Genomic DNA, 17,556 nt, shown 5'->3' on the forward strand with positions numbered 1-17,556 from the left:
CTGTGATGCGTGGTGTCTGTGATGCGTGGTGGTGTCTGTGATGCATGGTGGTGTCTGTGATGCAGGGTGTCTGTGATGCATGGTGTCTGTGATGCAGGTTATCTGTGATGCGTGGTGTCTGTGATGCGTGGTGTCTGTTTGTGAAGATGGTGTTTTCGTGTCAGCGCTGCTGTGGAGTAGCAACCTCACGATGGGTTGAGGTTACCCATCATCCTTTTCACTGTCTATATGAGAAAGTATCCATTACAGATGTACAGTACAGTACAAGAGAAACAGTGTACCCAGAGAATAACTGAATAACCAAGAATAGTCAGTTATTGTATATTTAACTGGCATGACAACTGACCTATTAAGCTGTGTACAAACATCACATTACACAATCTCACAACGTGCTGGTCAACAGAACCAACCCTACACGCTTGCTGATGAAAGCCTTGCTAATGATCCAAATTGTGTTAGTGTGTAAATCCCTCCTTGCCCTTACTTCCGTGCTCCAGGGTGCTAATCCGCCAGAAGCCAAGAGGGTTCAGGGCCTGTAATTGGCGTTTCTTCTTCCAACAGTGATCTGGAGCCTCAGGTGTGCTTTCTCTCTGGCCCGGTTTGAAGAGTGTTGTTGTGTTGTTGCGGAGTTAAGAGTTTAAGGTTTGGCAGAGTGGGGGAAAGAATTTGGACTAATTACAGCGTGAGCCACTTAGTGAAACCTCAAAAAGTGACCGTGCGCATTTTCATTCTAATCCTAAACTGTTAGAGTTTGGTAATGAATGTTTATCTTGATCAGGACCTGTGTTTAGGCTGAGTGAGAGAGAAATCAACGTGATTTCTCAGGAAAGAACCCAGCTTGGAGTTGTGTGAGGCAAGTAAATTCACTGCCAATCGAATTCCTGCAGTTCAAAGACGTGTGTGACACACTGCCAAATACAAACCAGACTTTAGTGCAACTGGAGAATAAATATTCACCTCTGCCTGCCACACAGAGAGAAATCCAAAAGCCCTGAATGCCTGTAAATCATATGAGCGAGTTCTTAGTAAGTACTAGGTAATCAATAAATCTATTGGATTTAATAGAAACAGCTGGGACATTTGCAGTGCGTAAGCCAGAATGGGACTTGAACCAGCAACTTTAGTGTGTGAGTGTGCGTGCGCGCACGTGTGGGCGTGCGTTTCCACACGTGTGAGTGTCAGCTTCTCGTAACAGTGTCCAGACCGTCGTGGGCCTCTAAGATGTAATCATGTTAGTTCACATCATCTGCAGCTCCCTCTGTTTGTGTCCTGATAAACATCCTCGCACCGTGCCTCATCACTGAAGAATGCCCTCCTTGGTGGACTGATGAGCGACCGTCATGTGGAGCGAATGAGTACATGTCTGACTTTCAGCCCGACGCGCCAACCACCAGCAGATCAATGGTGCTACGATCAAACTTGAAGTTTACAACTTGCGGCCTGTTTTGTCATCTGATAATGAAACGAAACCGAGTGGGAGAGGAGTAAATGGGATGGGTTGGAAGAGGAGAGAGGAGGGGAGGGGAGAGGAGAGAGGAGAGGAGAGGAGAGAAGAGGAGGAGAGGAGGAGCAGAAAGGGGTGCGTGGAACTATCCAAACATCTTTCAGCTGAGTGTTCAGACTCCTGGAGGATTGATTGGTCCCACATGAGAGTGCAGTGGCCCAGAGGAAACAGGGGAATCCTGTACAATCGCTAGGATGGAAAGAAGAAAAGCGTAGCTGGCCCACAGATCAACCCAGGCGTCCTCGTTATGCTGCAGGAGGATTCCAGTGTTTCATACACACACAAACATGCATGCTCAAATACATTGCGCAACACCTGGGTGAATATACAAGAGTATCTTGTGTGCAAGCGCACATACACACACGCATGCTCAAATACATTGTGCAATGCCTGGGTGAGGACACAGGAGTGACAAAGACCTGAAGATCACCGTGAGGCAGCGCTGTGGTCGACCTTAGTGGAGGAAAACACAGAGATTATGAAGATGCAGGAAATGCTAGATCAAGGAAATCCAAAGTTATCTAACTAAATCCTGGTTGAGTGTGCTTGTCTCAGTAGGCTCAGGAATTCAGGTTGCGGTGTTACATCACAGCAATGAGTCTTGTGGATTATGCGGCTTGTGAATACAGGCCGCTCCTCAATGCTGGCCATAGGAATACAGTCAGAAGCGTGCACTTCTGATCCTTGAATTTCGGCTGCGCTTTCCACATGAACGATTGGCACGTCACTTTCAATAAAAGCGTCTGCTAAATGAATAAAATGTACATTATACAACAGGCTGCCTGTTTCTACTGCATGTAAACAAGAGTTACAGCCACCCACCATCCCCCGGCATTCACCTTTTATCTCTACATTTAGATTCTCCACTGTTAGGTGGACTTTCTAACCGCAAACACCAAAGCAACAGAGGATGTTTGACAGCTGTGATAAAGAGCTCAGTATATTTAAGGAGCTTTTCCACCACTTGAGAGGAAAACAGTTGATTTTTAACGTTATGGTGTATGTTTCACGTTAGCACAAACCCCCACAGGAAGGTGAAATGGACCCGCAGGGAAGGTGTGTCAGCTGTTTAGACCCCAACAAAGTCTGGATGAGTGGAGGCTTGTAAAATTAATTCTGGCTGACGTGACTGGATGAAACTGGTTCTTCCACAAGGTCTGGTATGGTCTGGTTTGGTCTGCTCTGGTATAGTATGGTATGGTCTGGTCTGGTATAGTATGGTATGGTCTGTTTTGGTCTGCTCTGTTATACTATATTATGGTCTGGTCTGGTATAGTGTGGTATGGTCTGTTTTAGTCTGCTCTGTTATACTATGGTATGGTCTGGTCTGGTCTGGTCTGGTCTGGTCTGGTCTGGTATAGTATAGTATGGTATGGTCTGGTATGGTATAGTATAGTATGGTCAGGTATAGTATGGTATGGTCTGGTTTGGTCTGCTCTGGTATAGTATGGGAGTCAGGTGGCTGAGCGGTGAGGGAGTCGGGCTAGTAATCTGAAGGTTGCCAGTTCGATTCCCGGTCAAGCCAAATGACGTTGTGTCCTTGGGCAAGGCACTTCACCCTACTTGCCTCGGGGGAATGTCCCTGTACTTAATGTAAGTCGCTCTGGATAAGAGCGTCTGCTAAATGACTAAATGTAAATGTAGTATGTTATGGTCTGGTCTGGTCTGGTCTGGTCTGGTCTGGTCTGGTATAGTATAGTATAGTATAGTATGGTATGGTATGGTCTGGTATAGTGGTCTGGACTGGTCTGGTATAGTATGGTATGGTCTATTCCAGTCTGGTATAGTATGGCATGGTCTGGTCTATTCCATTCTGGTCTGGTACGTTAAAGTTTGATCTGGTCTATTCCAGTCTTTTCTATTCTGTTGTGGTCTATTCCAGTCTGGTCTATTCTGTTCTGGTCTATTCTAGTCTGTTCTATTCTGTTGTGGTCTATTCCAGTCTGGTCTATTCTGTTCTGGTCTATTCTAGTCTGTTCTATTCTGTTGTGGTCTATTCCAGTCTGGTCTATTCTGTTCTGGTCTATTCTAGTCTGTTCTATTCTGTTGTGGTCTATTCCAGTCTGGTCTATTCTGTTCTGGTCTATTCCAGTCTGGTCTCGGATGTTCTGGTCTGGTCTAGTCCATTCTTGTCTAGTCTGGTCTGATCGGATCTAGTTCAGTCCAGTCTGGTCTGGTCTGTTCATGGTGTGGTGTGTTTTGTTCTGCTCTGTTTTAGTCCAGTCTGGACTGGTCGGGTCTTAATCATCCGTCTGATGAGACAGTGGAACGTGCAGAGGCCAACTCACACAGAAGGATAACCAGCATCAACATAAAGTCTGGAGACTCACAGGCAAATCCAGAGGAAATATTAGACAGTTGGAAATGACATCACTATGTTGCATTTGAACCTCATTTAAACTCCTGTGCTTGATGCCGATGTGCACAATACAAAGAGGGCAGCCAGAAAGAACATGACTGGGAAACTCCCATCGCATTAAAACATAAATGATTTACGGCTGGAGACATACTTTGTATGGGATAAACCTTTCTTTCCATCGCGGTGATCACATTTTTGGTGAGAAAGCAGTGTTGTTGTGTGATTGGCCTCGAGTTCTTAGGTGTTCCAGAACCCTGAGGCTGATGTCTTAATTGTGGGTTCCTGTGAGAAGAACAGAAACCAAACACAGTCAAATTACTGCGAGCTATAAATATTGTTTCTGTAATTTTTTGTGCCTAGACAATTAAGGGATTACAGCCACAGGTAGGGAGAAGTAGATAAGAGTGGAGGAAGGGAGAGAGATAGCTTTTAGGCCTGTGGAAGACTATGCCAATGCAAAAATGGATTGTGCCAACCTCCTAGAAGACAAACTACCAGCTGGTTTGATAATTATACAAAACCAATAAACACCAACCGCCACTTGCTCCTGGGAAATGGAGTTCCTCCAATGCAGCCACACGGAAGAGACACACAACCATCCCCTGGACCCATCATGATTGAAAGCAAAACCAACCTCTCCTTCAAACCTTATATTTCCTGTCTACTTTCAGGAATGTAGAAAGTGGGACTTCAAGGAAGGCCGTGGTTGAGAGCTCCACATGACACCGGCTGGGTGGATGAGGCCAGGGGAGATTGGTGAACCTTGACCTGGCACCTGAAACCATCCTTCACAGAATCCTTCACTGTCACGGACAACATACACTACTGCTATTATAGAGTCCCTTCTGTGTGTGTGGGTCTGTGTGTTTGCATGTGTGTGCATGTCTGTGTAGATATACATACATACATACAGTACTGGGCAGAAGTCTTAGGTACCAAAGATTTTGGACATGAATATTGTCATATATTTCTTTTTTTTGTTTTCTCTTTTAAAGCAGTAAAGCACACAAAACACTTTAATTGTGCCCAAAACTTTTGCACAGTAATGTACAGTATATATATGTAGTATTTACTATGTGTGTGTGTGTGCGTACTGTGTGAATGTGTGTTTGTGCATGTGTGGTAGTTGTGTATTTGTCTGTAACTGGGAGGCAAAAGTTTGATCTGAAATTCAGATTGCAGGGTGGTGAGTTGCTATGTTCTCATTAAACAGTTTTATAGGTGTTCAAGGCGGATGTTATTGTATTATTATGTGCTTTGAAATCCGTTCATGCAGCTTGACAGAATGGTTATTTGTGGATAGAGACTGTAGGCCAGGACTTATCTGAAAGTGTTAAATCCTAAATCACTGTATTCCAAGGGATAATTGGTTGAAAAGGCAGAGACAGAAGGCTGCCTCGGTCTGGTGAGTTCAGCAGCTGTTGCTTGGAAGAAATACAGATTAGCTTCCTGACACAATTAGATGCAGATGTGTGTTTGCCGAACTGTGCTTATGCAAACGTTTCGTTTTTGGGGAGACTCCTTGTACTGTAGATGGTCTTTAGACAAATTCAGCACGTTAAGAAGAAATAAATCAACTAACTGCAGCCCCAGGTGTGGTGGGGGTGAGATGGTGGGGGTGAGGTGATGTGGGGGTAATGGGGGGGAGGTTGCGGGGAGGTGAAGTGGGGGTGAGATAGGAGTGAGGTGGGGGTGAGGTGGTGGGGTGATGGTGGGGGTGAGGTGGGGAAGCTGGGAGTGAAATAAAGTGAGGCTAAGGTGTGTCAGGTGGGGGTGGGATTGGAGTGAGATGGATGAAATGGGGTTGAAGGTGGGGATGAAATGGGGGTCAGATGGGTGAGGAGCAGGTGAGATAAGGGTGAGTTGGGTGAGGAGGGCGAGGAGGGCGAGGAGGGTGAGGAGGGTGAGGAGGGAGGGGAGGGTGAGGAGGGTGAGGAGGGCGAGGAGGGCGAGGAGGGCGAGGAGGGTGAGAAGGGTGAGGAGGGCGAGGAGGGAGGGGAGGGTGAGGAGGGCGAGGAGGGTGAGGAGGGAGGGGAGGGTGAGGAGGGCGAGGAGGGCGAGGAGGGCGAGGAGGGCGAGGAGGGCGAGGAGGGTGAGAAGGGTGAGGAGGGCGAGGAGGGAGGGGAGGGTGAGGAGGGAGGGGAGGGTGAGGAGGGTGAGGAGGGCGAGGAGGGAGGGGAGGGTGAGGAGGGAGGGGAGGGTGAGGAGGGTGAGGAGGGAGGGGAGGGAGGGGAGGGTGAGGAGGGTGAGGAGGGAGGGGAGGGTGAGGAGGGTGGGGATGGTGAGGAGGGAGGGGAGGGTGAGGAGGGTGAGGAGGGAGGGACAGACAGTTCCTCTGACTGGGCAGACTCCAGACACTGTGTCCAGTCAGCTGCCCATTGTTTGTCAGCGGGCTGCAATGCCAGGAATGCTCTGCTCCCTCTGAGAGAGCTGGAGTAGAGGGAGGCTCTCTCTCTCCCTCTCTCTTTCTCTCTCTCTCTCTCTCTCTCTCTCTCTCTCTCTCTCTCTCTCTCTCTCTCTCTCTCTCCCTCGCCTCTTCCTCTCTGTCTTCATTTCCCTCTATTATTCTCTCTCCTTCTCTCTCTTTATTCCTCTCTCTCTCTCTCTCCCTCTCTCACTCTCTTCCTCTCTCCCCCTCTCTCTTTACTGATCATTTTGCAGCAGGCAGGGTCCTTGGTCACATTAGAAGCCCCTCTCTCTCTGAAGTGAAAAAAAACAGATTATATTTCTCCCATGTGAGCTATTCTAGTAGAGACCCCCCTCCCCCCATCCTCTCCCCTGCCTCCAAATAGAGAGAACACTGTCTACCCTGCACTGGTATTTCCTAGCACACTCCATCAGCCACCATGACATCACCACACACACACACACACACACATTGCCTTCACAGCTTAGTGCGGACCATAAAGCTCTCATAGCTCTGCCACATCTCAGCGCTGCCTAGACGCTCCCGTTCCCGCTGTGTGAGAGTGAGAGTCAGACGGCTGTTTCGTCGGAAGACAAAGAAACAAGGAGGCACAAACGGAAAAGCGTTTCTCTGCATCACCTCAGACAGCAGCGACAGGAGGAAGGGGTGGAGGTTCGATCGGGGGTCGACACTGAGCCTCCTCGTGGCGTGGTGGACGGATGCTGTTGGGGCTGAGGTTGCTAGGCAATGCTCAAGCGTCGTCCCCCCCCCCCCCCCCCCCCCCCCCGACACATCTCGGAGCTGCGGACGCATGTCGGCCTTGTGGCCTGTCGCCATGGCGTCCAGCAGAGACATGTGTTTCCCTTCACGCCTCTGGGATGATGTCACTCTGTCAAAGTCGTATGATCACCAACACAAAGCTTAATTAAAAACACCTACACAAGTTCTTGCTGTGGTCTGGGGATAACACGCTCGCTCGAGTTACTGCTGGGTGCGGCTTTGTTGGAGAAATCTTTGATTTTTCGAGTGGAAATCGGTGCTGAGCTAATAAAAACGATTTCCTAATCTGGAGTGTCGATGGTGAAATCTTGAACTCTCGGCTGGTCTCGAGACCAGATAAATGCTACACTGTTGCTTGAAGAATGTCATAATTTGTGGACGTGCTTAGTGGTGAGGCTGTGTGTGGGGTCTCTGTCATTAGTGTGCTCCTGCTCCTTTCATTGCTTCAGCCCACACACACACTCTTGCTGACGAAGACACACAGGCCTGCTTATTCAAACACACACACATACTAGCAGGCAAACGCATGCATACTCACACACACACACACACACACAAGTCTCTGTGTACTGTGTGCTGTGCCTCTCCTCATAGGCCCCAGGAGTCCCTCAGAGTGTGTGCCTCTCCTCATAGGCCCCAGGAGTCCCTCAGAGTGTGTGCCTCTCCTCATAGGCCCCAGGAGTCCCTCAGAGTGTGTGCCTCTCCTCATAGGCCCCAGGAGTCCCTCAGAGTGTGTGCCTCTCCTCATAGGCCCCAGGAGTCCCTCAGAGTGTGTGCCTCTCCTCATAGGCCCCAGGAGTCCCTCAGAGTGTGTGCCTCTCCTCATAGGCCCCAGGAGTCCCTCAGAGTGTGTGCCTCTCCTCATAGGCCCCAGGAGTCCTTCAGAGTGTGTGCCTCTCCTCATAGGCCCCAGGAGTCCTTCAGAGTCTGTGCTTCTCCTCATATTTCATGTATGTAACTGTCCCTAAGAAGAGCTGACACGCCCCATGACCTGGTAAACAAAGTCAAAATATGTGCGCTTGTTGCCTCAGGAAGTAGAACTTACACCTCACGAAAAAAACAAGAAAATGTGTTTCAAACGTGACAATGGTCAGACCGGCCGAGGCCTCGCCTTCCACACCAGGATCCATCTTTAAAGCCTCACACCACGGGCCAAAACACCACGGGCCAAAACACCGCGGGCCAAAACAAGCAGAGACAATGGCAGTGACTGATCTCCAGGATGTTGGTGTGGAAAGTCTTTGAGAGTATATCATTGGTCTTTAAAACAAACACATTTCCTGGTTTGCTTACTAATCCTTTGTGCCAAGGCAATTTATTTTATTCGTAACGATTCATTTCCAGCAAATATAAAGGCCCTATCTGCTAATGGGTGAAGTCACTGACTAAGAGTAATGTCTGAATGTTTGGTCACATACTTTCATTCCAACCGAATATGAGCTGAACGTCTGTGCATTCATATAGAGGTTATTATGTTTATGAAGCAGTCCATATGGAACAGTTTGTTTCCCCTGGTGCAGGTCTGGCGGTTACATCAGCTGTTCTTCATTTCCTAAAATAAAGACTGACGAACCAGTGGGACGAAAATATAGAAATTCAAAACAGAAGTTTTGTGCCTGGACAAGTGACACACTGTATCTATGGTCGCCTCTCATTCCAAAAACAACGTCCTGTTGCACACCATCCCTGTCTCAATAACAACACTGGTACGATGGGGAAACGGGTGAGTTCACCCACAGAAGCAAAACCTGGGATCCAATATTCACCAACACACACACAAACAGGGTTTTTTTGTCTAACCTTGTGGGGCCAGACCATTCACTCCCATTTAAAATGGTGTTATCTCTAATCCCTCATCCCCTAACTCTAACCCTTAATTTAATCCTAATCTAACCTAATCTATGTAATCTAACCCTAAACCTCCCTGAAAAAAGCATTTGAAGTTATGGGGCCCAGCAATAAGGCTGTAGAAAACGTTTGACTTCACGTGACTAAATTTGGTCCCCACAAGGGTTGTTAAACAAGTGTGCAAACACACAAACACACAAACACACACACACAAACACACACACACACAAACACACAAACACACACACAAACACACACACAAACACACTTCTGTACTTTTCCTAGTTTTATCTATAGGATGGCAACCCAAGGTGGCCAATGGGAGACCAGGATACTTCTGAAACGGAACCTGCGGCCCATATTTTGACATGCTTACGTAAGCGGTTCAGTTAGCACCCTGACCAAGGGGCTAGTCCTTAACCGCTCAAAGGATTTGCAGCGAGTCAGAGACAATGAGATTAGACAAAGAAGGAAAAACTAACTAAATAACAGGGCTCTGAAGCCTTTTACTTTAGATGTTGAGGACAAATACACATTCTACTGGGAATATCCACATGTGTTTTCCACGAAAACGTAATCTTTTAAATATAACATACAGAAGTACCAAACTGGAAACTGGATGAGACTAACGTGGTTAATATTACCAAAAACATGTCTGCTCTTCAATATCAATTGCATTGATTTTCTTGATGGGGATGCGTTTTGAAGGATGGCAGTTTTAGCGCCGTATGGAACACCGCTTTTAGCACACATCCTGGCCATCGGCTGTGATTCTTCTACATTTTGATGTTGACATGAGCAAAATGGCATGGATATGGTATCATTCAAGCAAACAGGATCGGGTTTCCATTGGCAACATGGGTGGGAGAACAGGCCAGTCTTTGTCCCGAAGCTTCTGTATCACAGAGGGGAGAGAGAAGCCATTGTGCTCTAGCAAGGCTTCCCTATGGTTCATGTCCTCAGATGGTAATGGATCCCCTGCCCCACTTTCACAAGTGAAACTCAGAGTGACACGCTAGTGTTTCCGTGGGACAGCTACTGGAAATGGGCTTGGTCTTTGGGTTGTCTTGAGCCATCAAGACAGGAGGGGAAAGCTACCCCCCCCCCCCCCCCCCCCCCCCCCAAAAAAAAAAAGAATGTGATTGTAGAAGACACGTGTGGAAATCGATTTAGAGAGCTAGTTTTGTGTAGAATTTATTTTGTGTTAGTACACGTTCTCTTGAAACCTTTGTACATATTGAGGTACTGTATGTCTGGTAATAAAACATGCTGCTTAAATAAAACACTGTTGATGTGGGATAAAAAATATTGAATAATATTGTGTCTTATCTACAAGGTCACAATTTGCTTCTTCAAAACACAGATACATTTAACCTTGAAAGACCACTTACAATATGTGAGGATAACGTGTTGCCAGATAAAAAGAACACAATAAATGGGATTTTCGTTTTTTTTGTATTTTTAATTTTCATGAATTTGAATGCCTCTGTCCCTGAAAAGACAGTTGGAGTTATCTAGGAAACACAGATCGCTTTAAAAAGCACTGCTCTCACATTACAGTGTTTTAGTACATTTCATGGTTTGTTTTAGGCACTTGGAATCACAACAATGTTCCCTTCTCAACAACAAAAATAAATCTTTGGTCCTGTAAATGTCATTTAGAAAAAAGTCAACTGAAGCCAGAGTATGAAAATAACAGAGCTTCATAGAAAATGCTCATTAAACGGACACGTATATAACCTCATAAAGACTTCTTTCACTTAAATATGGACACACTCCAACATTTTCTCTACATCTGAAAAAAGGACCAGCGGTCATACAAACGATCTGCAAGAGAAATATAGAATTGAGAAGAATACATGTCGGCTCAAATCACTTATACAGCAGTAAAGGATCGCGTCAGTCAAGTCACATTTGGCAAAAAAAAGTTACTTTTCCATCATGTTTTTTTTGTGTTTTTTTTTGTCCTTTACTTTTTTCTTTCTTTGAAGAACAAAGGGCAATGGAACCAGTCCTCCAACTCCTCCGCCTTCTCATCCCCTGAGACAGAGGGAGGTATGGGAGCCAGATCTCTCCCCCTGCCTGCCCCCCTCCCAACCCACACACACCTACACACCCACACACACACCCACACACACCCACACACACACACACGCTGAACAGCTCAGTTGCAGGGTAGCCACGTCTGGTAGGATCTGCTGCAGGCCTGGATGAGGGGCGGCTGCACGTGAGCCACGTAGTAATTGCTGAAGTTGACGTCGCGCACGTACGGGGCGGGCTGGTAGAAGCAGGTGACGTTGGCGACGGCGGGGATGGCGTTCTGCTCGGCCAGCGCACGCAGCGCCAGCATGGAGATGAGGCTCAGCGTCTGCCGCCGCTCGTGGCCCATCAGGCACACGGTGCTCTCGTTCACCACGCCGTGCAGGGTCGCCAGGCACTCGTAGCGCTTGTGCTCCATGCCGCTGAAGTGGTTCTGCAGGTAGGCCTCCAGCTTCCTCTGCTGCTCCAGGATGTCGGAGAAGTCGATGAAGAAGCGCGAGCACATGTAGCGCTGCAGGGACTTCATCTCCGTCTCCGAGGCCGGACGGAAACCCCGCACCAGCAGGTGGCAGTATTTGAGCAGCCCGCCGCCCCGGATCTCCTCCGGGTTGCGCGTGGCAATGACCTTGCGGGAGAGGTGGCCGATGGCCTCGCGGAAGTCCCCGTACACGCTCTCGCCGCGCACGGTGGGGTGGAAGCTCTCGGACATGGGCGTCTCGGAGCAGCGGTCGAACAGCAGCAGGGAGTCCAGGCAGATCTGGAAGGAGTCCACGCTGAACTCAAACTGCCGCCTCAGAGAGTCCACGAATTTCAGCTCCACGTTCTTGCCCGTGTTGTTGGACAGAGAGATGAGGCTCCAGCGGTCCGTGTCGTTGCACACCTTCACCAGTTTCTGAACGTACGCCTCCTTGAGGGTCAGTGCCGAGATGCGCTCCTTGCTGACCCCCGCCGGCAGGAAGTCCAACAGACAGTCCAACACCACGTCCTTGACGAGCCGGAAGGCCTCATCGTCCTGCAGAGACACGCCGAAGATCAGGTCCAGGTCCTTGTAGCCCAGGCCCGTGTCCTGGTGGAGCACGTGGCTGGCGGCCGAACCGTTGAGCCTCAAGTCCCGCACGGCCACCCCCCGCTGGGCCAGCCGGGCCCGCACCACCTGCGGAGCACAGACAAGACACAGACGCTGTCATCCCGGCTAAGCACTCCTGTCATCCACCGAATACACTGCAGCTGGTGAGGTAAAAGCTTCATTGAAATGTCATTTTTACATTTAGATATGACTTGTGTGTGTTTTCTAAGTTGAAATGGACTTATTGTGACTTATAGTGCTGCAAGTGTGTTGACCACCCTTGGAGTTTGCTGATTCCAACGTAAGTCAGAGACACAAACCTGGTGACCCTCAAGCCAATCTCTTGAGACGTTTCCCAATAAGTTCCACATGGGCCCCACAGAATCAATGTGTTGAGGAGGCCAGATCAATAGCACAGCAGACAGAAGTCCATTTCATCAGTATTCCACTCAGCATGAATGAAGCCTAACTGGCTCAGATAAGAGACAGGGACTTGATCTGCTTGCCTGCCTGCCTGTCTGTCTGTTGGCCTGTCTGTCTGTCTGCCTGCCTGCCTGTCTGTTCGCCTGCTTGTCTGTTCGCCTGCTTGTCTGTTTACCTACGGGGAGTCAGATGGCTGAGCGGTGAGGGAGTCGGGCTAGTAATCTGAAGGTTGCCAGTTCGATTCCCAGCCGTGCCAAATGACGTTGTGTCCTTGGGCAAGGCACTTCACCCTACTTGCTTCGGGGGGAACGTCCCTGTACTTACTGTAAGTCGCTCTGGATAAGAGCGTCTGCTAAATGACAAAATGTAATGTACCTACCCCGTCTCCCTGCCTGCTTGTGTGTTTACATGCATGTCTGTCTGCCTGTCTGTCTGTCTGTTCACCTGCCTGTCTGCCTGTTGACTGTCTGTCTGCTTAACTTGTCTGTTGACCTGCCGAGCTGTTTGCCTTGTATCGGTCTGTCAGTCTGCCTGTCTATCTGTCTGTGGGTCAGAAGGACTGCTCCAGACCTGGTCTAGCAGACAGCAGCCCCTCTCGCAGGATGTACGCCTCAGCGCTGCTGCCACAGAGAACAAGCACGTCTCGGTGCTTCCCCAGCAGACCTTACCAAGAGAAAACCTCAGCTCTATTCCCCACGACCCCGGGGGTCGGGAGGGGTCAGACAGCGTCTACTTCCCCAGTCCCGGTGACCCACGAGCAGGCCTCAGCAAAGAGACCGCCGGCACACACACCCATCTGTGAAGAGGATGTCCCGCTCGGACGCTATTGGCTGTGTGTGTATCTTCAGCCGGGCCATGCAGGGGCTGGCATGCCAGCAGGCACACAGCAGGGCTATGTGGAAGCCCAGAGGGCAAGACTTCAAAGATGGAACGCATCCAGAGCATGCTGAGGGCTAAAGGGAGGAAGCTAAACTTGTTAAAGGCCAATCCACTTGGTGGAATTGTGGCATTGAAAATGAACCGCCTCCATGCATGCGAGTGGGGGGTGGGTCGTCACCGGCTCTTGGAAAGCAATGAGTTTCCTCAACAAAGTGTCGGTTTAATATGCGGATGTTGGACATCTGGTAGTAGTTTCCAGAAAAAAGAGCTGACGACTCGCACTGCGTCAACGTATGGATGCCTTATTATACAAAAGTCTCTCCCCAGTAAGGGTACATTTGCCTTACGATTTACATTAAAACTGCATTAAACAGCCTCAAGCATTGAACCAATGTGTGACAACACCATTAAGAAAAACATGACTTGTACTTGTGACAGCATTAGTCTGACTGGCCCCTGGGCCTCCCAGGGAACCTGTAGACCAGAGAGGCCTACAGTCCAGCTTACATTCCTCTGTACCTGCAGCACACCTCAGTTCCAAATCTCTCTGCAGCCCTGGCAGATTAGTGTCAGTATGATAGTCGTAAACACTCTTTCATGGTGATCAGATCATAAGCTGGCAGGTATTTATACACACCAGGTCAGACCAAAGGCACAGGCTTGATGGCTCATTCCTCTCAGACAGGGAGACAGGTGCTTCGCGTCGTGGCCGGCTGACAACTGTAAAATCTACTGTTGTGGTTTCTGGTTTGGGCTACATGTGGTGTAGCGCTATCCCTGTAACTGCGCTCGTGCATCCACCGTCACTGTTGTGAAACCAGAAACGCCATCCTTCCTTTTCCCCTCTCTGGTCTGTTGCTCAAGCTTGCATTGGTAGAACAGCATTGGTAGAACTTGTAGCTAAATGACTAAATGGCTTAATGACTAAATGTAAATGTAAAGGTTTGTATGGGCAGTAAGCACTGATCTAGGACCTGCGACTAGAGTGCGCATGCGCCCCTGAGAGACCCAGAGTGCTGAGGGAGCGGTGGCCAGCGGGCGGTGTGGTGGAGACAGAGGCCCTATCCCTGCAAAACTACAGGACATACAGGACTACAGGAGTATACGACTACAGAACGACAATACAGGAATAAAGGACTACAAGACTACAGAACTACAATATAGGTCTACAGGACAAAATAACTACAATACAGGTCTAAATCACAATAGAACTGCAGTACATGACTCCAGCCCTACCAGGACTGTAGGACTACAGAACTACAACACAGGTCTACAGGAATGTATGACTATAGGACTACAAAGCTAGAGAACTACAATACCCATCTGGGCACTACAGGATACAGGCATACAGAATGGCAGGACAACAGGACTACAAAATGCAGATAAGATGACTGTTCTCAGAAACCCGGGGTGTTGTTTAAACTGCTGTGTAATGATCTTCAGGAGTGCTGCCCAGTTCCACCCAGAGATAAAGCAGTTTCAGCCTCCTGTCCTCCCAGCACTGGGATGCTGATTTTGGACTACAGGAGCAGCCCACAGAAGTCTATGACTAAACGGCAAACACACCGTAGAGAGAACTGATTATTTAGATATCGTTCTTGACGTTGACAGCAAAAACATGGCCGAGCCCATGTTTTGAAAAACGCTGTCGGGTAATAACTCAGCTGTGCTCATAAAAGGGGGTCGTAAATTCAGCCCCCAAGAAACTACCCAAAAAACAAGCACATTAATACATATAAATGAAGTAATTAACAGAGAAAGCTTCCCAAACCAATAAAGCTTATCCTCAAAGAGCTCCGTGGAAGCTGTCAGTCCTGGCGGGCTAATGGTCTTCTCTTCCCAGGGGGTTCAGAGCACACATGGTCTCTGCTGGAAGACCACTGAAGTGTGTGTGTGTGCGTGTGTGTGTGTGTGTGTGTGTACAGACAACTGATAGTTCAAGCTCAGCTGGCAGATGCTGTTTTGTTATGAAACACGGGTGGAGGCGACAACATGGGGGGTCGAATTCAGCTCGTGGTGCAAGAGCCCTCACGTGGGGGGGGCAAGGGGGGGCTAGGGGGGGGAGGGGGCACGGGGGGGGGAGGGGGGGGAGGGGGGGGAGGGGGCACGGGGGGGAGGGGGGCACGGGGAGGGGGGCACATGTGTTTCTCCCCACCCATTTCACGCGCGCATCAATGAAGCACTCAAGGAACCTTCATCAGAACCGCAACCACACTAGACCCAAAGCTTATAAGTATAGATACTAGGAAGACACATTGGTGGGTCAATTTATCGTACCCATTCAACATCATGTGTAAACCCAAGGCAAACTAACTCTCTTCTGTGTTAAGCTAACTCCCCCCTCCCCCCCTCTACCCAACATGCTTATGGTGCTTGTGTAAAATATCCACGGGAATAGAGGTTATTTGTACAGTCCTCCAACTTTAGTCAGTTTAGTGGCTTGCGGTTGACCCCTGACAGCACAGATAACCTAGCCTGTTACTCCCTCCCCAGGCTGCTGTGTGAGGCTTAGACTTCACGTGCACCTATAGGCCTGTGTGAAATGGGTTTAGGAGGTCAGGAGACGTTTAAGATCCTGTCCCGACGATTCTGTCAATTACATCTGATCCAGGTAAGGGTGCGACTCGCTAGTTAGCGATAAATGCCTTGAGAGGCATGAGAGGAGAAAGTGAGAAAGCTAAAGAGAGAGGGAAGGAGGGGGGGAATAAGTGTGTGTGAGAGAGAGAGAGAGAGAGAGAGAGAGAGAGAGAGAGAGAGAGAGAGAGAGAGAGAGAGAGAGAGAGAGAGAGAGAGAGAGAGAGAGAGAGAGAGAGAGAGAGAGAGAGAGAGAGAGAGAGAGAGAGAGAGAGAGAATTTAAGCAATCGTTCAACAGCTGTGACAGCAGGTTATAGGACCGGGGGGTTTCTCGTTTGAGCTGAAACGCTCCTTGCATGCATACTACAGCTACCGTAGCCTCATTTTAAAGGTCGTCATCAATTTCCCTCACAATTTCAAACCTTGGGATAAAGCATCCTTCGAACAAAAACGACTTGAACAAGTTATTGTAATGTTGCAGAAAATTAAGATTAACGTTTACCTGGACAATGTGTCGGGGTTGCACTGAGAGTGTAGGGAAATTTCCGCGGCCGTGAATAGGGATTGCGTCTCCAAGGATTGAGTCCAAGCGCTGCACCTGATCCCAGGACAGGACAGAGAACCGCCGACTCTGATCCGACGCATCACCGTTGGACATGGCGATATAAAAACTCAACTGAAATACTAAAGATGTAGTTAATGTTGCGATGTCAATCTGTCGGGGGAAAAACTTCTGTAGCAGTCCAGATCTGTCCGGTCAAAGTTTAAAGATGCGGAAAGGAAAGAGTTATCTCTGTAGGACTTGGAAATCCAAAGCCAGTTTGTGTCCTGAAGACTTGTAAGTAATTTACTCTATGTTAACCTGGTAAATGTAAACTAGTCCCTTAAATACTCAAACAAAACTGTGAAAACTCACAACGCAAGAGAAGGTAGTCTGCCCCTGTATTGGACGTGCCCGCGTCTAGTCGGCTTGAGAAGTTGCCCGAACAATTCGTCCGGCTGAGTTAAACCCCCTTCCTTTGCATAGCGCTGTGATTGGTTGGGCTACAGGTTCATTGGTTATGGAAACTCCGCCTTGTGCCACTGCGTTCTTTAAACCAGACGTGTGAACAGATAGTGGACGCCACCTAGGTACTTTTGCCATGGGCCACAATATTCTATGGAACATGCCTGGGCAAAGTAGAACTGTTACATACAAGTAAAAAAAAAAAGGCTATGATGTTTATTTTTGGACAGCGTGTTATAGAAGCCTATTTGACAATCTATTCATATCCGTCGACAAGGCTCTCTAGCCTATGTCTAATTTATTTTCTCATTTTCTATTTTGGCTCACATTATAAAAGTCATAGCAACGTGACTGAGTTACAACAGCACAATACATTTTAAACTGCTTTCCTGTCGGAACTTTTATAAAAGAGACCTTTTTTCTATTTGCGGCAGGTCATTGTTATTTCCTTGACAAACAAAACCAATACCAACCACAACAACAACCAATGAAATGTTTTGTTGATAAACAGTTGAAACAATAGTTTCAAACAAGAATTAAAATGTGTAATGCATGGATGATCTCATGTCTAACATTTAGAAACAAGGGAATCAGGAATCTAACCAAATGGTAAGATTAAATAAACACACACACATAATTGTTCTCTTATCATATAAAACAAATGGTGTT

General features: G+C 48.2%; 1 protein-coding gene across 1 annotated transcript; it reads right to left on the bottom strand.

Annotated features, from left to right (window-relative positions):
- Window positions 1-10,125: 10,125 nt before the first annotated feature.
- Window positions 10,126-16,832, bottom strand: tent5ba (terminal nucleotidyltransferase 5ba). The gene is made up of 2 exons (XM_067238628.1): window positions 16,384-16,832; window positions 10,126-12,091 (listed from the first exon to the last, which is right to left on the bottom strand). Exons 1-2 carry the CDS (start codon window positions 16,537-16,539, stop codon window positions 11,063-11,065), a joined length of 1,185 nt encoding a protein of 394 aa, XP_067094729.1. The 5' UTR covers window positions 16,540-16,832; the 3' UTR covers window positions 10,126-11,062.
- Window positions 16,833-17,556: the final 724 nt, after the last annotated feature.

The sequence above is a fragment of the Osmerus mordax genome, chromosome 6, assembly GCF_038355195.1.
Source record: "Osmerus mordax isolate fOsmMor3 chromosome 6, fOsmMor3.pri, whole genome shotgun sequence".
NCBI lineage: Eukaryota > Metazoa > Chordata > Actinopteri > Osmeriformes > Osmeridae > Osmerus > Osmerus mordax.

What these genes read in the sequence shown, in the direction of transcription:
- tent5ba (XM_067238628.1), bottom strand. Translation starts at nt 16,539, where the DNA reads ATGTCCAACGGTGATGCGTCGGATCAGAGTCGGCGGTTCTCTGTCCTG. An exon ending in AACCCCGACACATTGTCCAG is followed by an intron (nt 12,092 to 16,383) that starts GTAAACGTTAAT and finishes TGTGCTCCGCAG; the next exon opens with GTGGTGCGGGCCCGGCTGGC.